The sequence below is a fragment of the Takifugu flavidus genome, chromosome 16, assembly GCF_003711565.1.
Source record: "Takifugu flavidus isolate HTHZ2018 chromosome 16, ASM371156v2, whole genome shotgun sequence".
Lineage (NCBI taxonomy): Eukaryota > Metazoa > Chordata > Actinopteri > Tetraodontiformes > Tetraodontidae > Takifugu > Takifugu flavidus.
Window position 1 is genome coordinate 12,887,096 of NC_079535.1, and position 21,960 is coordinate 12,909,055.

Here is a 21,960-nt window from a genome sequence, read left to right on the forward strand (position 1 = left end):
ATGTGGTTTAATTTTCCTGCGTTCTTACCGGTCTTTGAATGTGTCAGACCCTTCCTGGTCTGTGGAGTCAGCTCTCCGTCATCCTCCTCTTTCTTGATGAAAAATCCTCCGGCGTTCTTCAGAGGGGAGGTGAGAGAGGAGCTCCAGCTGGGACCTGAGCGGGAATCGAGGAGGATTAAAAGAGAAACTTTGGTGTGTTTTAAACCTGGAACCTGAAGCGGTTGGAGAGTCAGAACAGGAAAGACAGGACTTTAAAAGCTAAGGTGGCTCAGGAGCAGAGGTTTTAAAGTTCCAGATTTTGCCGCCTCTGCACAAACGGCCGAGGGGCCAAACAGAACCGCCGTCTCCCAGACTGAGAATGAGAAGAAGCTTAAGACGTTTTGTGTGGGAGAGAACTTTTATCATCCACTCAGCCCACAAGAATGTTTGATCGAATCAATAACGGGCGCACGCTGGACCGCCGACCTTTGGAACCGTTACATGAAGGTTGACCTCTATCACACATGCGGGTCGAACCCTCGATATCAACGAATGCCCCCCCCCCCCACACACACACACGGCGATTCTCACTGGGTGAAGGCGGCGGCGGCGGCCCGCTCTCGTCTCCTTTAGGCGTGACCTTCGACCCTTTGCTCGTGGGCGACAGCGGGTTCTTCTCCGCCACCCGGCGAAAGCTGCTCCGCATCGATGCCCGAAGCCCGCCGAGCATCTCCTTCACGACGGCGTTGCTCCCGGGGGACGACCTGTCCGGCTCTTCGCTCGCCTCCATCATCTGCGGGAAAATGAAGGTGAGGAGACGGCGAGGAGACGGCGAGGAGATGGCGAGGAGGCGGCGAGGAGGCGGCGAGGAGACGTCTGCGTGCGCTGGGCTCAGCGGGACGGTCTGTGTGAAACAGCGGGAGGAGTGTTTCTGGTGAGCCGTGTTTACTGGCAACAGCTCGCCGTCCTGTTGGGGAAACAGCGGCCCCACCGACCTTCACACACTCTCCGCTCTGAGCTCCAGCCCTTTCGGGGGTCTGTTCTCGTGCACCGCCGACGGTTCCGGACCTTCCTGACCCCAACAGAAATGATTCGCACGTCAGAACAGACGTCTGACCAGCAGGAGTCGAAGCAAACGTGTGTCCCGCCAGGCTGCTGACATCAGGAACACAGAATGTGTGTTTTCTGTGTGTCTGGATCAGTGTGTTGCAGGTTTCAGTCCAGAATCATCCTGGATTAAAATGGTTTAAAAAGAACTGCACACAACTTCTAACCGACTTCAGCAGCAGCCTAAACTGTAATTTGCAGGTTGTTTCATACAAATATGCAAAAGCTGCAGTTAAAGTTTTACTTTATGGCGACAGGCAGAGAGAAGACGTGGCTGCTTACCTGTTCAGGTGGATCCACCTTTGATACTTTTACTTTCTCTTCCTGAAAGTCAAACAGCCGGTTAGGATTGATCAGGAGGCTCCGCCACAGTAACCTTGGCTCTGAAATCTTCGACCTCTGGACGCGCGCAAGGACGAGACAAAGCTCAGCGTGGACGTGTGAAAAGTCCCGTTAATGATTAGAAACACGAAGGCGCGTCACGCACACATTTACTCAGCAACAACTCGTCATGATCGCCCCACTGAGGCTGGACGCCTCCTCCTGCTCTGCAAACACTCGCAGGTGATTCCTTCCCTACCTGGAATGTGGCGCCAAAGCTCATAGCGGTGGTTCTCCTCAAGGTCACACCTGAAACTTCATACCGGAACAATTTAGCGCCGTTGAAAGAAGTTTAAAAAAAATTGATTAAAAAAAAATAATCCTTTCCTGTAGGTCAAACTTGAAAACTCTAGGTCACAGGACATGGGAATTTTCGGAATTTGTTCAGTTAGAACCGATTTAGTTACTGGTTTAACTGCCCATGCAAGTTGGGCCACCTGGTTCGGGGAAACCAGGTGGCCCAGGTTTACTATGACACTATTTCCGAGAATAGTGTCATATGATGCCAATTTGATATTAAACAACCAGGATTTAGGGGGTGAAATGAATGAATCGGGACTCACAACACGACAAAAATAATTAAACAGTCCGACCAAAAAAGGGGAAATTCCAAACTGTAGTTTCACTCGCGTCCGCTAGGTGGCAGTATTTACCATACGTGATGAGGACCGTGAGTGTGTAACATACACAGAAATTATGCAAATATAAACGCAACACGGACCTGACAGCACGATCACTGCACCGTTGAGTGTCAGGGGGGATCCAAGAGGACCAGAAAACCAGTCAGCATCTGGTGTGACCACCATTTGCTTCACGCAGTGCAGCAACATCTCCTCGTAGAGTTGATCAGGTTGTGGTGGCCTGTCAAATCTTGGTCCACTCCTGTTCAGAGTTGCTGGATATGAGCAGGAACAGGAACACTGGGTGGTCATTCGTCGCAGATGATTGAACAATGTTTGAGACAACGTGCTTTGCCTTTATTATTTTTGCTCAGTGTACCTGTGGTTGACATCCAGCGGGGTCAAAAGTGTGAAAATTAAACATAAAAACTGATATGCAATATCTTAAACTTATCTTTGGTCATCTCTTAAATAAATAATCGATACACACTCTTTAAACTTGAATCAAATTTAGACCAAATTTAGAGCTATGACAAGGTTTAACCCCATAATTGTGCACAATTATCCTGTGAGCAGCATGAAGTGCTGATACAGTCGAGCCACAGGGTTGAGCTGACGAGCTGAGCAGTTCCTGGAGCAGCTTTGTCTTTTATCGGCGTTCTCAGACGCCAGCTCGCTGCTCTCCCGTGACAGAAAGGTCAACCAGGTTGGTGGATGGCCTCATTACGCTCTCAAGGCCCAGATTAACCCCACAGCAGCGGCTTCACCAGTCAGTGGCTGCTGTACGTCAGATTAACGCGTGTGTGTGTGTGTGTGTGTGTGTTAACGTTAGCGTTAGCACCGGGCTGTTTTAGGCTCCCACCCACAGGAACCAGTTTCTACCTGCGCTCCCCTGAGAACCGTTCCCAGTAATCCCATTACTGCTGCATTCACACCTGCAGCATTAGCGCCGAGGTGTCGCCAGGATTTTAAAGCGTTCCATCCAGTGACGCCACCAATGGGAGCAGCTGCTGTCGTCGTTTCAAGCTCAGTATTTAAGTTTTTATTTTCCTAAATTCACCTGCTTGGATCTCCTCCGGTCCCGGTGGGTGTGGATCTCGGCATGAAATCCCCCCGTCGGACCTCGTCCACCAGGTTAGCCTCAGTAGTCGGAGCTTAATTAGAGGTTTGACTTCAGCCGCTTGTGTTTTCAAATCCCCCGTTTGTGGCTATTTATTTATCTTTTCCAGATTTGGTGAGAAAGGAGCTGCGGTGAGAAAATCAGGAAGCTCTCAAAACACCAAGTTCCTGTTTTGGCTGCAAATAGGGAAGTAGATCACTGACACGCCGATGGCTTTAAATCTCTGCACCTAAAAGAACTTTTGATCTAACCACTCCATTAAACATTTTTTCGCGCACTCCTAAAGAAACAGGAAGTACGACATCATTCCAGCCCATAAAATGACCTGAAACGCTCTGATTGGAGCCGTTTCCCTCCTCCCGTCTCACTGATGTCAGCATGACTGACAGACTCTTTTCCCCGTTCTCAGGATGTCTTTATTTAAATCCGTGGTCGGTGTATCCTGACGATACCCCACCAGTAGAGTTTATACGTTCGCCCCCCCCCAGAACACTGACAAACATACATCCTCCCCGTCGGCTCGCCTCCAGCTGAATCGTCCTGTTGATCCTGTCAGTCTGTCAGCCTCCTGCAGAGCTTGTTTTGAGCAGCAGCAGCTCCAGGTTAGGCGTCAAAGTCGAGCTTAAAATATGTTTAAAAGGTTTTATTCTTCAGGTGGAGTCGGTGCAGCATGTGGTTGCAGTGACCTTTGACCTGCAAATATAGTAAATAATTGAAGAAAAGGGATCAGTGGCGTTAGCTGGTTTAGCCTCAGCTGCGCCATTAAACTGCACCTCTGGAGACTGGCTTGACCTCTTGACCCCTTATTAGGAAGATAAATACGTTATAAAGGGTGTTTTTTTTTCTGGATGCTGAGTCTGATGGTCAGACTGGGACGTTGGACATGAAAACCTTTTTTCCAAATAAAAGAGAGGAATAAAATATTCAGACAGCACAAAGGAAAAGTCCCGAAAGATTCTTTCGCTTTTGTTTTCGTGACTCCTTCGGTTTCTTAGCTCGGAGAATAATAACAGGAGTTAAGATGGGGGTTGTTTGCTTTACTGTTCACGCTGTAGGAACCTGTTTGGGGATGAAAAATAAACTCACTGGCAGGACGAGCTCAGAGGAGGAGGAAAACAAGCCCAGGCAACGGCTGGAATTCACAGCCTGAAAACTTGATTTCTCATCACGCAGAAGGTTTCAGGTAAAATCAGGCTCCACATCTCACAGCACCACCTCCAACCTTCCTCCGTCCACTCCACACACCGGCGAGTGTGTGTGAACGGGCGTGTGTGTGTGGCTGAGTTCCTCTGTAGGTTCCGGCCCCGCCTGCCCTCCATTTATTCAATCAAAGTGGCGTTTTGACATCACAGCGCTGCGTTCAAAGACCTGCGTCCTGCTCAGGTTTCAACCGCCTCGCTGCCGCATGGCGCACACATCAAACACACCTCCACTCTCAGATGTATTTTTATCCCTTCAATCCACCTTAGACACACACACACACACACACACACACACACACCACACACACACACACACACACACACACACACACCTGTGGTGAATAGATGCTTTTAGAGGGGTTTTGCATGACCATTCCTTTATTCTCCCTGATGAAGGTTAATAAAGAGAAATGCAAATGAACGAGGGAGCCGGCAGACGGATAGAGGGAAACGGAGGAGGGGGAGGTGCAAAAATACCCACTCCCAAAATAACCCTCACCCCTGTGGCTTGATCGCCCCACTCCTGAGGACCGGGTGTCCCAGCTGTGAGCCGAGCTGTCTCTTAAGAAACACAAACACACACACACACACACACGACCGTCACCATTTAACCTCTAACCTAAACCAGATTGACCCTGAAGCTTTAAAATTGTGAGAAGCAGACAAAATGTCGTCTCTCTGCAGGTGAAATGGGAATTCTTGTCGTCACTATGCAGCACAGACAAGTACACAAGCACAAATCAACACCTACACGCGTCCACCAGACACACCTCTCCTGTTTAGCTTATTGTACTGATGGATTTGTGAAATCAACATGGGAGCAACAGCAAACACACTAAAAATCTGCCTTTTTGTGATTGTGAGTTCACTGATGAAGACCTTCACCAGCTGCAGACCCCCGTCACATCCCTCCATCCTGCTCGGTTCCATCCCGACACCACATGGGGCTATTTCAGTTCCTGCTGTCGGTCTCTTCGCCTGTTGATGCAAATCCATGTGCAACAGCTCACAACAAACGTCAGCATTTGCTTGCTTGTCAGACAAAAATAATCCTCACTAATGTTTAAATATATCTGCAGCAGCAAACCTGTAGGATGGAAATACTTGTGTTTGTGGAGACTCTGATTTCTGGCAGCTGCTGCTGGTTCATCTGTTCTATTTTATCCACCAGGTGGTGCCAAATCTTGCGGAACGGAGCTATTAACAGCCTTCTTAATTAAAGGAGGGTCAGAAGAACCAAGTGCTTAACATCAGGAAGACTTTGACACATGGGAAAAGGGTAATCCTTCCATTACAGACACAACTTTGGCAGGTCGAAAGTATCTGCATTTACTTCATGAAAGTGGCTCCAGCTCAGAGGCGGCACAGGTGCAGACGTCGGAGGTCTGTGTTTTTCAGAGCTGCACCTGCATTAAAGATAAATAAAAAAACTCAGCTGCCCCTGGAGCTGCCACTGGAGCTGCCCCTGGAGCTGCCCCTGGAGCTGCCACTGTAACTGCCCCTGGAGCTGCCCCTGGAGCTGCCACTGTAACTGCCCTGGAGCTGCCACTGGAGCTGCCTCAGGTGCTGCCCCTGGAGCTGCCCCTGGAGCTGCTGGAGGTCCTGTGAGCTGACGTACAGAGGCCATACAGACCACGTTGATGGGTCATCCCAGATTCACGGATGTGTTGATGTGCAGGAGTCCATGTGAGGGCTCCATTTAAAACATCTCTGAGAGTATCGTCTGATTAATGAGTCACACCTGTGTATCTATTAATCTATTAAATAACAGTGAAACAGTCAAGGTAGAACTATCCAAATGCTCCTCTAACATGCTGAAATGTTTTGACAGGTCAGGAAAACACATATTCGTTGAGGGGTTGATGGATGTTGGGAGGAAAAACCAGATCTGGGTTATTCCTGACACCTGTGGGTAGATAAAAAACCCCTGATGCTCTCTGAGGGTGTGTTTGCGTTTGCACCTGCAGGCTTTAATTTCATGGCAGTCGTTTTGCTCTGAGGAAGAGGAGCAAATTCCTCCCTCTAAAATGTGGATTCAGAGGTGAAAACTGCCCCCTGGTCTTCAGAGCCAGCCTGTGTTACACCTGCGCGCTGTAGAAAACAGAAGCAAAGGTTGACTAACGTGTTTAAAACGTCACCGCGTCCGAATGAGGCAGAACGTCATCGACAGCAGAGGAGAAACATCATGAAGAGGGAGGAGAAACACCAGCCACTGGTGTGGCGGACCAGAGGTGAACGGTGCTGGACAGAGGCAGCACACATCTTAGATGAAAGCAGGTTAGAGTTGAGCCCGTTTGGGACCCGGAGAGGACCGTCCAGGGCGGCTGGGTCTCGTCTCCTGCAGATTTCAGGAGATTAAACTCCTGCGACTCGGCACTTGGACTTTAAATAATATATGCAGCATCATCAGGCCCGTGTCAGACGGCCCAGATGATGATGAATGACCTCCGCTCAGGCTGAGCTGCAGCCGGGCTGCGTCTGACCTGGAGGATCGGAGCAGACCTGACAGGAAGGTCCATTTCACCCGCAGGCTCGGCACCGTGCTCCCACCTCCGCACGCGTACACACATTTGCTATAACTCACAAATGGGGGGTTTTTCATGCTGTGGTCCGTCCCTGCTGGTGTAACTGGGACACCCTCCTCCATGTCTTGTTTGTGTTCTCGCTACGACTCCCAAAAGAGAAAATAATAGCGTGCTGTGAGATTTCCACCCTCTCTGTTGTCTGCGTTCCGTTGGCAGGAAATTACTGGTTGCTGCTGCTGCGTTATGAGACGGAGACGAGGAACCGGTCCACGGCAGACTGACGGGCACGTTCTGTCTCTGCAAACGTGAGCATGCAGCAACATCTGGAGTGTTAAGATTTCTCCTCACCGGTTGCGTAAATGGTGACCTCATCTCGTGGTGCTGCACTAAAAAGTGGGAAAATGCTCCTTTCAGCATGAAAGGTAGCATTAGCTCGCTTGCTTCGCTAGGCTAATCACAATAGTGAGAGCATCATTACATTCTATTATTATATATAACCGCCAGGGTTGTTTACCTCATCACGCCATCAACGCCAGAGTGGGCGGAGCCCCGCCCCACCACGGCGCTCCCTCACATCTAAAATTGATTATGGTGACATTTACTATTCATAGAAAAGGTTACTGGAGTAACCGTGCTCTGCGCTGCGTGTTTGAGAGGAACATTATTCCCAAACCGATGAAGAGGCCTCTTCACCCAACAACCAGAGCTGAATGACAAAAAGGCGGCGGGATTATGAATAAAAATCCACTGGTCGTGTGTGCTGATGTGCTCGTGACGCACCCACGCACCTCGTTTACACATGAGAAAGGATGGAGACGCTGAGCTGTTCCATCAGGATCAATAGTTAAAGCTTCTGCTGCACCGTTGGCCAGAAGAACTGGACCTTGTGTTCTGTTCTGTAGCAAATAACCAGGTCTCAGGAGAGGTTTCTCCAGGTAAACTGCAAACATGATAGCTTGGAACGAACAATCTGGGTCTCCATCACCCTTAGAAATGTGCAATAAAAAAATTGAAGTGAATTTTGAAAATCGAAATCTCAGATGTTTGGCTGCAAAACTGTAAGGAAACACTTTTTCTCGATTACACGAGGCAGCACTGGAGGCTGAATATTTGATCAATAACAAAATGAATAGGGGCAATATTCAATATTGTCAAGGCAACCGCTGTAATTACAACCGTCCCAACAGGTTCTGAAGGTCCAGTCTGGGGAGACGAGATTTAACGATAGTTACTGTGCTCGTTGTGCCCAAAACGCCCTTTAACAGAAACATGTACAAAACCCAATTATAGTTTATCGCAATTTCAGAAATAGAACTTTGATTTTGCGATCAGCTGTACAGGAAACCCGGTTTGTTGGACTTCAGTTGGGTTGAGATGAGCTTCGCGCTCGTTAGCGTGCTGCTAACTTCCACAGTTAGGGAATGAAAACTTAAAAAAAATCCCAACAAGTGTTTGTGAAACTTATTTGGAACAACACTTTGACTTTATTTTTGCCTTTTTCGTGCAGATCCTCCACAACAGCCGCAGCTTCCAGTTGGCAGCGGGCTGTTCTCGGCAGCTTCGGTTTCCAGCGTTCTCGGCAGCCGCGGCCGCAGCACGGAGGTGTTTTTTTTTACCCCGTGTGGGCGTCCAGCTCGAAGGCTGAGAGGCCTCAGAGGAGCCAGAGCTCCGGGCTGGCTGCCGTCCATGCAGCGAGGGCTCTTCATACATCTGCGAGTGCTCCAGCAGCTCCGCGCTGCGTTTCATCAGTTCGGCCTTTGTGTCGCTCCGGAATTTTATGTAATGAGGTTAAACATTTCGACCCGTTTGAGAACATTTTACTCCAGCCAAGGTGGACATTAACGCCCTGAATGTGCAGCCAGTGACTTGTCTGATGGCCGGGGTGTAAAAATGGGGCATTTGTCATTTGGAGACGCAGGCAGAGTAAATAATACTGTTGCTCATCAATACTCACCAGTGGAGTGATGGACACTAAAAACACCCACAACAACCACAGAATCTGCTGCTGCAGCCACAGATGAGAGACGCGCTCTCCTCAGGCGTGCTGATCTCGCCAGCGTTAGAGAAATGTTCATTTAAGGCTTTCAGAGATTCCAGGACAACAACAAATAAATGTGCAATATTTTTTTTCTCATTTTGAGAAAATACTCATAATTACTTACAACCATAAAGAAAAATCTGAGGACGGAATAAGATTAAGTCAAGCTGTTCTTAGTCAATCTGTGAAATAAAATCACGAATGAAGCGACAGATTTCTAACCTTTCCAAGCTTCTCGCTCCTACAAACGATGCTCCTCCCTTTAAACCAGGCCAGCAGCCATCGTTTCAGCCAGTTCAACTTGAAATGACTGAGTATTTTTCTGAATTTCTATTTACTCCTGTGACTTGTGACCAGGTCCAGCAGGTCCCATTGATCTGGGCTGGGGGGGACACCTGTACTCTGGCCCATCGTGGACACATTTACAGGGTCCGTTTGAAGGCAGCAGGAGCAGAAGATGAAAGTCCCGGTGAGGCGCTCTTGGGCATCATCAAAAACACAAGGCTGAGCGGCTCTAGTGGCTCTTTATAAAGAACTTTTAAATACCCACTTGGCTGCTGGCTCGTCTCTGCGCCTCCAAAGGCCTTTTTGTTGCGACCAGATTATGGATGCATTGAACATGATGAAACAGGAAAGCAGAAAGAGGAGAGACGGTCGAGCTCAAATAACTGAATTGGCTGAATTTGAAGGGAAGGAAGAACAAGATTAAGGAAATCATTTTTAAAAAGAGGAAGAGTGAAAAGGAAAAAAGGAAATGCTGAAATAAGTATGGAGGAAGTAAAACTGTGACTTCAACACGGACACATGATGTCCTGCTAAAAATGGGACAAAAACCTCTGAATAAAAGAAAATAAAGATTAAATAAGAATTATACTCATTGTGCTCAATGTTTGGGGAGTGGAAGACATTGTGATGCTAAAAGCTTCCACTTTTTCTAAAACATGCATCCGACGGTGTCTCCATGTAAAATCCTCCTTCAGAACAGCTTGTGACATTTAAGAAATAATTGACACTGCGGGACCCCCCCTAACCTCCTCCAAGCCCTTCATTTTCCCAGGAGTGACACTGTTGGCTCCGATGAAGAGCTCATCCAAGGTTCGTCACTGGAAAGGTCAGAGTCACAGAGCAAACGTGGCGTGAAAGAAATAATTTAGAGTTTCCCACCGTCCTCGCTGCTGCTGCTGCTGCTGCCTGGATCAGGATTCCAGGCTGATCTTCCAGCTGAGACAGCAAACCGTCCTTTCACGCTAACTGTTGCTAAGTCTTTCCATCAGCTCGATTCATCTGATGATGTTAACACACCAGAATGTCCATCACAACAAAGAGTCCTTTGTTTTAGGATTATCTTCATATGGAGAGGCGGGGCTACATATGACAGACATGGCTAACGTTATTAGCATGCTAACACGTGGCCATGTTACCCTCCCAAGGTCCCTGCTGGTCCTCTGGTGGTCCTTATGGTCTGGATCTGTGGGGCTTGTTCAGCTTGTTCCACAGAGTTTATCGGGGACAACAATCAGATTATGAGGGTTGTTTATGTTAATAACATCACTGCAGTGGTTCTTTAAAATCGGTGAAGATATCAGGTTTCCAAGGCTATGTGCTCTCATTGGCTGCTGCCAATGCTGAATATTACGTTCTATATTTATATTTCAAGTCATAAAGTAAAGCAATTTGCTCCAGCAGCAGAAAGTTCCTTCCCACCGAACCCGAGAGGATCAATATTTTAATAAGACGTCTATTTTTCATGACGGCTCCTGTTCCTTCATTTTAATAATATAAGCTCATAAATAATCTTTTCTCCTTGAGCAGGGTGGCAATAAACCAAACAATGATTTAAGAGAAAGTTTTATTGTGCAATAATTTAGACTTTTAAAAAATATCAGACCTGTGCAAAGCGTCACATCTAAAATGTACTGGTGATGTCAGCTTGTGTAGTAATAAAACCAAGACTCTTCAAATACCTTTAACATGTTGTTCTAGTATCCCAAGTAAAGGAGACACAACCTCTCGCTACCAGCTAACCTATGAACACACAGCTAACGTGTTTTAAAAGAATCCCGATAACATCAAATATAGCAATGACGACTCTCTAAGCCAAACACTGTTTTTTTCCTTTAACATTGCCACTATTTAGACAAAGTAAAGACAAAGATCACCAAACTGAAGCGTTCATCACTGACCGGGTCCACTTAGTCGTTGATATCTACGTAGTTAATGTAAAAACTGTGTACAGAACACGTTAGCTACCTCAGCAGTCTTCATATGGCACATGAGCTAAATAACAAGACAGTATCCAACATCCAGATCTGGGATCAACTGTGGGAATCTTGAGGGGCTTGGAGCCAGAGCCGTCAACCTTTCTACTTCTCTGGTTCTAAAAGCTTGTTGGAATGTTGGACATTAGGACACGTCTGCTGGCATAAGTGCCGCCACGCACGTGGGCAGCAGGACGACTCTGGCTCCAGGCCCTTGAACCGGAGTTTGGGAATCTGTTTCGGATCTTTGTCCACTGTTATCTTCCAACCATCTTCCTGTCAGTGCAATCGATGCTCTTCCCCCGAGTATTAACACTCACAGTAACCGTGGAAACGCGGCGGGATTCGGGTTCTTCAGTTGTCCTGCATCTCTGCGCCTGAGGCGTCTTTGTCCTCTCCGACGTCCAGCTGCTCCTCCCCTGGAAGAACAAGCCTAAAATAACCAACCTTTGAAATGAGACAGGGTCCTGGCTCAAACGTGCACGGTGGCCCTCACCCGCAGCTCCGGCCTCGGCTGTCTGTCTTCCCATCTGGCCGTCCGGAGAACCCGGCTCGTCTGGTGGCCAGCGTAGCTCGCCGCTCTCCACCTCGGTCCCGTCCGTTGGTTCGACCACGATGGACGGGAGCCTCTTGGTTAGCTTTGGGAACCTTTCATGGGTATCTGGGAAGATCTTTTGAAGGCTTATGTAAGGAAAAGGGAAGGAGCACCATCACCCTCGGTAAATGTCAGTGAACAACCAGGATGAGGAAGCGATGTGCTTGTGATGGATGAGCTGCTGAGTTTCTATGGATGACTTCCCTGATTTGTTACTTTGATGAGAAACTTCAAATGGGTTGGAGGTCCTTTACTGGAAGGTAGTCATATTTGGATAAATTTGGGCCGATGGAAGCGATAAAAGAATCCATCAGACTTCATTTGCTTTTGTTTTTCGTTCCCTGTTGGGTCGTCACGTTAACGCAGCTGGTTAAAACACGCATCAGTGTCCCACAACAGGACGGGGTCCAGCTGATGGGTTAGTCACCATGGTTTACTCTTACTCACCACCGTGACTCACCACCGTTTGGACCTCCAGACATGAGTTCACACACCCACACACACCTGGAAGGATACCGCACCTTCATCTGCTGCTCCACCGCCGCCAAAGTCCTCTGCACCTGGCTCCAGAGAGTTGAGTACCTCAGTCATTCTGGACGGAAGAACATGCTGATGAGGACTCATCTGTGTTCATAGATCACTGATTACCACCTCCAAAGTATTTGTAATTAGGAGGTAATCACGAGCGAGAAAGAGCAGCAGAAAGACTGCGTGAAACAAACTAATGACGGTAACAACAAGGAGGGAAATCAAGTGCAGATCTGCTGCCTCCTCTTTCTCTGGCTGGATGAGACCTTAAACAGTAATTACATTGTTTTCTGCAAAGGCTAAACAGCCATTAAAGATACATATGGATGGAAAATGGAGGTTAGCCATCGCTAAAATAGGGCTGCGCTTTCAGGAGAACACGTCCTCGCTTGTGAAAATGGAGTTGTCCTCATCCGACGACCTTTTCTGGAACCAGACAGCAGGGGGCCGCCCTTATCGAGGCCGCGTGTCATCTGTATTTATGTTACAGAAAACTACTGTAAAGCTGCGGCTCCATCGGGACAAGCGGCCGTGATTCGTTCAGCCAATAATAATCCTAAAAATTATATTCCGGCGTTCACAAAAGGGAGGAACCCTCCACCGTGCTGGGCCGCTCCATCAGTCTCCGTTTCCCACTAGTGACAGACAGTCTTTGCACGTCACAAGTTATCGGAAACATCACTTTGCCTACAATCACACCAGCAGTTGCTGTTGCCATGGGGACGGGCGATTGAAAAGATATGCCTCTGATTGTCTGAGTGGTGCGCTTTGCCTGAGCGCACGAGGCCCGCCGCTCATTCACGTAGCAATTAGCAGCATCGGGCTGGGTGGCGTTGCCTTGGGACGTGTGTGGGGAACCTTGGGTCCTGCGTGGTTGAGAGCTGCTCGGACAACAGCCCCCCCTCCTCATCACAGGCTGCTATTGTTCATCTGGAGAGAGGCTGCACGCGCCAGCTTTTTTTTTGAGGTGGCAGCCTGTGAGCGCACGATTCCAGCCTGCTCTTGTTTCATTCTGTGAGCAAGAATTTGAATTTCCATGTTGCCCGTGTTACCAGCTGAACAGTAATCTCTCATGTGAGGCGCAGAAGGTTCCCCGCCTGTCAGTGTCGACCCGTTTACTCTGCAGGAAGCTCGACGCTTCACCTCTCACAGGAAATGAAATATTAAGACGCCTTGGATTCTTTGTGATGGAAGATGAAGGAGGTGGATCAGATTTGAGCAGCCTGAGGAGATTCTTGGCAAAAAAAACTACAACAGTTTTATCCTGGCGTTACGATTGTGTAACTTGATGAGGGCCTGAGGAGCCAGAATCCTCCATCCCGATGAGAGAATCACCGGGTAATTACCAACAGAAACTACTTCAAGTTTTACCAGATTTATTCGCTAGTTGCTACATTATGAGCATCATGATTAGTTTGAAAACACTGATTGTATTTCTAAAGTGAAGCGTGAGGAAGGTGGAGGCTCTCTTTCCCCCTCTGGTGGCCGACTGCAGTACGAGGATAAGCCCCTCCCACTCAATATTTGCTGTTGGAGTGCTGGTAACCTACATGTGAGACTAGTTTAAAGGTGCTCTAGATGAGGCTGCAGCCTGCAACCAGCAGCAGGTGGGAACGTTAAGTTCAGCCGCTCAGCAGGACACAATGAGACGGTTCCGTTACCTTCAGTTTTAGCTCTATTCTAGACGTCGACACTAGACTCTAGTGAACCATCAGTAATGATATAAAACACCTTGGGGGTGATTTTGAAATCCTGTCTGACTATGAAACGTAGAGAAGTACCAGCGTCTAAAAATGCCCTAAATTTAAAAAAGTGGACATTAAAGCTGAAACAGCTATTTTTCCCAAACCAGCCGATGACACAATTATCACCAGTTGTTCTGTGCTGATTGGCTGTCGCTGGTTATGTAGTTAAAAATAACTTTTATAGAATTACAACTTGAATGATTAAAGCTCGGAAAAGGAGACGCTGCTGGAGCGTGAGGTGGAATGTTGCACCTGACGCCTCTTTTAACAGGAAAATCGGAACTCTGGGAGCACAAACCCACAGCTCAGCCTGTCACCACGGCCTCAGCATCCATCCTTCCCGGTCAAGCCTGTCAGATTAATATTCCTCCTCAGCTTTGCCCATTATGAGACTCATCACTGTGAGGACGGTCCAATCAAAGGAGCAGCCGTCTCCAGGCCAGTTCTCAGTCAGCTCAAATCTACTGTTTCATTATTTTGTGCATAATAAGGAATGCTTCTGGAATTTCGCCCTTCTCACCCATTAGCTTCCCATCTGCACTTCAAACACTTTTCCTTCCCCATTTCTGTGACTAAATTAGACTCAGCAGCAACAGCAGCTCTTCAAATTCGGGTTCCACAGTTAAATCCAGTAAGTTTGAAACAGCCCAAGGACATGAGGAACATTCAATCCATATCCAAATATAGAAATACTCTTTTTTTACTTAACATGCAGCCTTCTGAGATACTCTGGTGCTCTGATTTCCATGCACTTTCCTTCAATTTCTCCTTTTTTTGGTGCCCTGATCCAAATATCCTGCTCTAGTTTTACCCAAACACAGTAAAGTTGTTTCTTTAAGTTTAAAATAAACTTAGTGTTTGTTTATTGAATGTAAATGAGCAGGATTATTGCAAACAACAGGTAGGTCACTGCAGGTAGATGTCACTATTAATAGATTTAAATAGCAGTGAAGAGAACATACACCTACACTTGTACTCAGCAACACTGATTTGTACCCACAGTCCCACACACACAGCATCCAAATGCAAAAGGTAAAAGGATTCTAATTTTACTAATCTATGTAACAGATTATTCATATATTAATGAATCACTTTATTAATCCCCGCTCAACAAATTAAATATGCCCCCCGTGTTTAATATAATTTCCAGGCTTATTATAAAAGGCTCCCGTACCTGTTCACTGTGCGGGCTGATGTGGAGTCTCACAGCTGGAAGGTGTCCGTCCTCGACTGCTTCATCACACTGATGCTGATGGTGATGATGGTGGTGGAGGTGGTGGTGGTGGTGGTGGTGCGGGCTTTGGTGGGCGACAGCAGGCGGAGGGGCGAGAGAGACTCCGGGTGAAGTTGCCGCTCGCATCAAAGTGTTGAGAGACTGCGCGTACGACTCGTGCTGCATTCAAATACAATAGGAAATATTAACTACGTGAAGGGACGGAGGTTTAGACAACTATAACTACTACTACTATTACTACTACTTTTACTACTATTACTACTACTACTATTAATAATAATAATAATACAAAACTTCGTTAACAAGTAAAGTTAATTGAAATATGTATCAAGCGGTTTGTGCGGTTGCTTCGTTTCCCAAAGAAATTAGCGAAGCTAAGATTTTCTACGATCCCGGAAGGTAACAGCTAATAACAGACAGCCGTGGATTTCAAATTTGCTAATGTTAGCCATTAGCTGCAAATCTTAGGTAAGTTTTTTTTGTTTTCTGTTTTAGCAAAACATAAATACAATTTTATACGTATGTTATTTCATTTATTAGAGTTATATAATTTATACACCGTCAGTAAAGCTCTCTAGAAGTAAATATTGAACCACCATGTTGTTAGTGACTATAGCTATGTTTTATTGTTAAACTAACACAAAAAGGTGTCATTATGTCAGTTCACTTATAAACATGCTTTTTACCACGCGCAGACGTATAAATTTGTGAGCTGTGTCTCCCTCTAGTGTGCTAAACCTTGTGCCCTATGAGCTTTTGGCCATTTCTACGTTAATTACTTTGCCATTGAACGACTTTGATCCCATCTTGGAGTTTTTAATGCCATTTAAAATATACTTTTGCTTCATAAGATATATAATATTTGGCCTCTATTTAACAGAGTAAGAATTAAGAATTGAATTAATCATATGCGTTCATACAATATGTTTCTATTGTGTATAACATGTTTTAAATAGCAACATTGAAGGTAGAGCAGGTAAAATCGTCTCTATACATTTTACATTAATATTAATCACAGTGTTTTCACTGAGGAATAAATTGAATAAATATGGACATTGGGGCCTCACATGAATGCTAGAATGTTTTTAAATGTTTAACAATTGCTGACAAAAATAGATTAAATACCAACTTGCTTATGTATGAATTTAACTTAAATGCCTGCAATCTCATTTCTAAATCCAGTCACAACAGTCCGTTTTACGACTGTAAAGCGTATCAATGTTCATGTTCACAAACAACCATGAAAATAGAGAGTTTATAGAGTCTTTATTTTCTCAGCTATATGCAACCAAATCTGACACACAGGACGTTTAATAAAATCCACTCAATAGATTAAGCTATTTACACAGCCAGTTTAATGTTCACAATTTTATACAATAATATTCAAAGCATATTGTAGATATACTGTACCTTTGTTGTTGCAAATTATACTCTGAGCACATTTTTAATTAAAACATAATTAACAAATAATAAGAATAAGTGCTGTACTTGCTTTAGAATTTAGTAATAAGTATAACTTGGCAATACATGTACACATCAATGTATCTGCTTCTCTTCTGAAATAACTATTTAAGCATCATTTTACAGCACAGTTATTGTAAAAATACAACTTGGAATGTCAGCAACCAATTGCAATGGACACATTCTGGTAAACATCTGATGATCTGAGGGTTATTGTACAACAGTTGAATGCACAGTTATGTTTGATTAAAATGGAACCATGAAAAGTAACATGAAATTTAAGATGTAAAAGACATGGCTTGCCTCAGTGCTGTATCATATCAAGCAACAATATTTGGTGCAGCCCTTCCTAAAGCTGCAGTAAGAGGCTTTGGTTACTAGTTCATTAACAGATTTTACATTTCACCATCTCAAGAACATGCAATCAGAAACTTGCTCACTTTCACTTTCTCTTTCTGCCTCTCGCTCTTTCTCCCTAATCCGATCCTCTGCAGTTGCCATCCTGGTTTTGACCCAATCCCACTGTCACATGACTTACATCCAACAAGAACACTCGTGCCCCTGTAGTTGATCTATTTTATCTTGAGGTCAAATTTTCACTTTTCCATTCCATCAAAGAACCTCATTTTTTCAGAATGGACAGATTGTCTCAGTTGCTGAATGGACGTTGCTGTCTCACCTGAGATTGGCTCAGAAGACTCAAACCTACTTGTACGTGTAATTTGTTTCGTTATGACAACCGTTTCTTTGCTTTCACTTCGTTCGCTTGATGTTTTCCTGACTAAATGTCTCTCAAAGATTGTCCTCTTGCCCCCTTGTGAATCTTTGACAGTCCATGATGCTGCCTCATCAGTCTCTGATTTCACATGAGGGCCTCCAGCTGGCTGGAGCTGAACAGCATTTAGGAGCAAAGCATGCTGTGCTTCTGGGGTCATTTGTATATTTGATGCAATGACATGTATTTTTCCAGATTCCAGCCTCAGAGTGTCTTCGGATGATGAAGAGACACCAGATGATAGAATGGTAACCTTTTCAGGTAAGTTGGGTTCAACTGAGATTTGCTCAGTCCTGGTGGTCGAAGTTATGACTTTACTGTCCATGTTTTCACTTCCTGTGACAGTATTAGAATCTGAGTATTTAACTGTCACTTTGGTTGGGGATGATAAGGACAGACCAAGGTTTTCACTTGTCATAGCGGAACTAATGTCAGCAAACGCATCCGATGACTGGACCGAACCGGTGGGGCTGATTTCCTCATCAACCATTTCTCCTATCGGGCACTTCTTTTCATCATACTCTGGGGTTTTTGCAGGGGATGATGGGGATGACAGTCCAAATTTAGGGAATTTAAACCACCCTGTCCTTTCAGGACTTTTGGTAGTATCGTGTTTTGTTGTTATTTCCTTGATCTTCATTTGTTTCTGCTCTGTCAAAGGTTCAGCTATATTGAGTACCTCCTTTGGTTGTTCAAGATAATCATCTTTGTCTCTTTCAAATTCAATCTCAGAATTATTTAGGATCTGACGAATTGAAGTCACATTTGGAATTTCACCCTCTCCTTTCAGCTGTATCTCTATTTTCAACTCGTCTTTACCTTCAGACTCAACAGGGATAAGTTCATCTTGTGGTTTGGCTCTTGAGAAATTCAGTTTTGGCATTTTGAACGATGGTAGTTTGAATTTACTCGGCGAACCAAGACCCAGACTGTTAGTCTCAGAGTTTGCTATCTCAGTATCTGTCCCTTTGTATTCATTTGTTTTAATATCAACACTTGGACCTTTGATGGTAACAGACACATCTTCTTTTAGTTTATATTCATCAGTTTGCGCTCGATGAACATCCACATTTTTGTTTAATGCATTTAAGTCATCGTTGGGTCCTCTTACTTCTGGGACTGCTATCTGAAACTTTGGCAAATTAAACTTGATTTGTTGTCCACCACTTTCAGTTTCCATTTCTGAATGTTTGACTTTAACTTCTGCCTCTGAAAGAGAAACATCCACAGGTGAAAGCTCACCTATAATTTCTGCCTCTTCACCACTTCCCTTTGAAAAATGAAATCCAGAAAGAGAAAATTTAGATTTCTTTACGTTTGCAACAAGTTCTGCAGCTGGTGTCTGGACTGAAGGTTTTTTGACCTCAACATCTGGTAGAAAGACTTCTAGTTTGGCTTCAGGTGCTGCAACATCAACTTTGGGTGTTTCAAGGTTTACAACAATATCGGAATCTTTAACATTTTTCTTTGATGTGCTAAAACTGGACTCAGGTTGTTTGACTTGAAGCCGAGAAAAACCAAGACTTGGCATTTTTAACTTGTTTCCTTTTTCCTCGTGGTGTGCGTCTGTAGTTTTCATTTGAATTAATGTACCTTCAATGTCTACTGTAAGAACCTCTTCAGGAATATAAATGTCACCTCCTTCAATTTTGACATCTTTTTCTGGTGCTTCTATTGTGACACTTGGTGCACTGACACCAAACTTGGGTAATTTGAAATTTGGCATCTTAAATCTGGATGGTGAGTCCTCTTTAGATTTTGTCTTTACTTTGATTTCTGGAGCTTGAACTTCTATTTCAGCAGAGGGTTCTTTCAGTTCAACTTCAGGTAGGTGGACTTCTACCTTGGCTTCTGGTAGTTTCACATCTACATCTTTCCGTGACAAACTTAAATCAATCTCATGTTGTTTGACCTGAGGACCAGAAAAGCCAAAACTTGGCATTTTAAACTTTAGTCCTTTCCCTTCATGGTCCACATTGGCAGGTTTCATCTCAATGGAGGGACCTTCAACATCAACTTTGGGCGCTTCAATGTCGACTTTAAGATCAGCTTCAGGAATATTAATGTGGCCTCCTTCAATTTTGACATCTTTTTCTGGTGCTTCTATTGTGACACTTGGTGCACTGACACCAAACTTGGGTAATTTGAAATTTGGCATCTTAAATCTGGATGGTGAGTCCTCTTTAGATTTTGTCTTTACTTTGATTTCTGGAGCTTGAACTTCTATTTCAGCAGAGGGTTCTTTCAGTTCAACTTCAGGTAGGTGGACTTCTACCTTGGCTTCTGGTAGTTTCACATCTACATCTTTCCGTGACAAACTTAAATCAATCTCATGTTGTTTGACTTGAGGTACAGAAAAGCCAAGACTTGGCATTTTAAACTTTAGTCCTTTCCCTTCATGGTCCACATCGGCGGGTTTCATCTCAATGGAGGGACCTTCAACATCAACTTTGGGCGCTTCAATGTCGACTTTAAGATCAGCTTCAGGAATATTAATGTGGCCTCCTTCAATTTTGACATCTTTTTCTGGTGCTTCTATTGTGACACTTGGTGCACTGACACCGAACTTGGGTAATTTGAAATTTGGCATCTTAAATCTGGATGGTGAGTCCTCTTTTGATTTTGTCTTTACTTTGATTCCTGGACCTTGAACTTCTATTTCAGCAGAGGGTTCTTTCAGTTCAACTTCAGGTAGTTGGACTTCTACTTTGGCTTCTGGTAGTTTCACATCTACATCTTTCCGTGACAAGCTTAAATCAATCTCATGTTGTTTGACTTGAGGACCAGAAAAGCCAAAACTTGGCATTTTAAACTTTAGTCCTTTCCTTTCATGGTCCACATCGGCAGGTTTCATCTCAATGGATGGACCTTCAATATCAACTTTGGGTGCTTCAATGTCGACTTTAAGATCAACTTCAGGAATATTAATGTGGCCTCCTTCAATTTTGACATCTTTTTCTGGTGCTTCCATTGTGACACTTGGTGCACTGACACCAAACTTGGGTAATTTGAAATTTGGCATCTTAAATCTGGATGGTGAGTCCTCTTTCGATTTTGTCTTTACTTTGATTCCTGGAGCTTGAACTTCTATTTCAGCAGAGGGTTCTTTCAGTTCAACTTCAGGTAGTTGGACTTCTACTTTGGCTTCTGGTAGTTTCACATCTACATCTTTCCGTGACAAGCTTAAATCAATCTCATGTTGTTTGACTTGAGGACCAGAAAAGCCAAAACTTGGCATTTTAAACTTTAGTCCTTTCCCTTCATGGTCCACATCGGCAGGTTTCATCTCAATGGATGGACCTTCAATATCAACTTTGGGTGCTTCAATGTCGACTTTAAGATCAGCTTCAGGAATATTAATGTGGCCTCCTTCAATTTTGACATCTTTTTCTGGTGCTTCCATTGTGACACTTGGTGCACTGACACCAAACTTGGGTAATTTGAAATTTGGCATCTTAAATCTGGATGGTGAGTCCTCTTTTGATTTTGTCTTTACTTTGATTCCTGGAGCTTGAACTTCTATTTCAGCAGAGGGTTCTTTCAGTTCAACTTCAGGTAGGTGGACTTCTACCTTGGCTTCTGGTAGTTTCACATCTACATCTTTCCGTGACAAACTTAAATCAATCTCATGTTGTTTGACTTGAGGTACAGAAAAGCCAAGACTTGGCATTTTAAACTTTAGTCCTTTCCCTTCATGGTCCACATCGGCAGGTTTCATCTCAATGGAGGGACCTTCAATATCAACTTGGGGTGCTTCAATGTCGACTTTAAGATCAACTTCAGGAATATTAATGTGGCCTCCTTCAATTTTGACATCTTTTTCTGGTGCTTCCATTGTGACACTTGGTGCACTGACACCAAACTTGGGTAATTTGAAATTTGGCATCTTAAATCTGGATGGTGAGTCCTCTTTTGATTTTGTCTTTACTTTGATTCTGGAGCTTGAACTTCTATTTCAGCAGAGGGTTCTTTCAGTTCAACTTCAGGTAGGTGGACTTCTACCTTGGCTTCTGGTAGTTTCACATCTACATCTTTCCGTGACAAACTTAAATCAATCTCATGTTGTTTGACTTGAGGTACAGAAAAGCCTAGACTTGGCATTTTAAACTTTAGTCCTTTCCCTTCATGGTCCACATCGGCAGGTTTCATCTCAATGGAGGGACCTTCAACATCAACTTTGGGTGCTTCAATGTCGACTTTAAGATCAGCTTTAGGAATATTAATGTGGCCTCCTTCAATTTTGAGATCTTTTTCTGGTGCTTCCATTGTGACACTTGGTGCACTGACACCAAACTTGGGTAATTTGAAATTTGGCATCTTAAATCTGGATGGTGAGTCCTCTTTTGATTTTGTCTTTACTTTGATTCCTGGAGCTTGAACTTCTATTTCAGC

The 21,960-nt window shown here is 44.8% G+C and overlaps 3 protein-coding genes across 9 annotated transcripts in view; all 3 read right to left on the minus strand.

Moving 5' to 3' along the window:
* Window positions 1-1,710, minus strand: part of exoc3l4 (exocyst complex component 3-like 4) — an 11,984-nt gene extending 10,274 nt beyond the window's left edge. The window contains exons 1-5 of one of the 7 annotated variants that reach the window (XM_057059332.1): window positions 1,576-1,642; window positions 1,369-1,410; window positions 975-1,051; window positions 571-883; window positions 29-154 (exon numbers count right to left, since the gene is read on the minus strand). In XM_057059332.1, coding sequence (XP_056915312.1) covers window positions 29-154; window positions 571-772 — 328 coding nt within the window. In that variant the 5' untranslated portion in view covers window positions 773-883; window positions 975-1,051; window positions 1,369-1,410; window positions 1,576-1,642. Of the gene's footprint in view, window positions 1-28; window positions 155-570; window positions 1,052-1,368 lie in introns of all 7 variants that reach the window. The other 6 variants (XM_057059330.1, XM_057059329.1, XM_057059331.1 and 3 more) reach the window with 6 other exon arrangements.
* Window positions 1,711-10,807: 9,097 nt separating this feature from the next.
* On the minus strand, window positions 10,808-15,483 carry LOC130540324 (protein LBH-like). Its single transcript, XM_057059387.1, has 4 exons — window positions 15,273-15,483; window positions 12,342-12,417; window positions 11,727-11,901; window positions 10,808-11,649 (listed from the first exon to the last, which is right to left on the minus strand). The coding sequence occupies exons 2-4, from the start codon at window positions 12,414-12,416 to the stop codon at window positions 11,585-11,587; spliced, it is 315 nt and encodes a 104-aa protein (XP_056915367.1). The 5' UTR covers window position 12,417; window positions 15,273-15,483; the 3' UTR covers window positions 10,808-11,584.
* A 1,096-nt stretch (window positions 15,484-16,579) lies between these two features.
* LOC130540243 (neuroblast differentiation-associated protein AHNAK-like) lies at window positions 16,580-21,602 on the minus strand. The gene has a single exon (XM_057059251.1). The coding sequence runs from the start codon at window positions 21,452-21,454 to the stop codon at window positions 17,390-17,392; it is 4,065 nt and encodes a 1,354-aa protein (XP_056915231.1). The 5' UTR covers window positions 21,455-21,602; the 3' UTR covers window positions 16,580-17,389.
* Between the last annotated feature and the right edge of the window lie 358 nt (window positions 21,603-21,960).

Excerpts from the sequence above, each read along its gene's own strand:
- LOC130540243 (XM_057059251.1), bottom strand. The coding sequence starts at position 21,454 with ATGCCAAATTTCAAATTACCCAAGTTTGGTGTCAGTGCACCAAGTGTC.
- LOC130540324 (XM_057059387.1), bottom strand. The coding sequence starts at position 12,416 with ATGACTGAGGTACTCAACTCTCTGGAGCCAGGTGCAGAGGACTTTGGC. Across the intron at positions 11,902-12,341 it reads GAGCAGCAGATGAAGGTGCG|ATCTTCCCAGATACCCATGA; the intron begins GTATCCTTCCAG and ends AGCCTTCAAAAG. Across the intron at positions 11,650-11,726 it reads AGCCGAGGCCGGAGCTGCGG|GGGAGGAGCAGCTGGACGTC; the intron begins GTGAGGGCCACC and ends TTGTTCTTCCAG.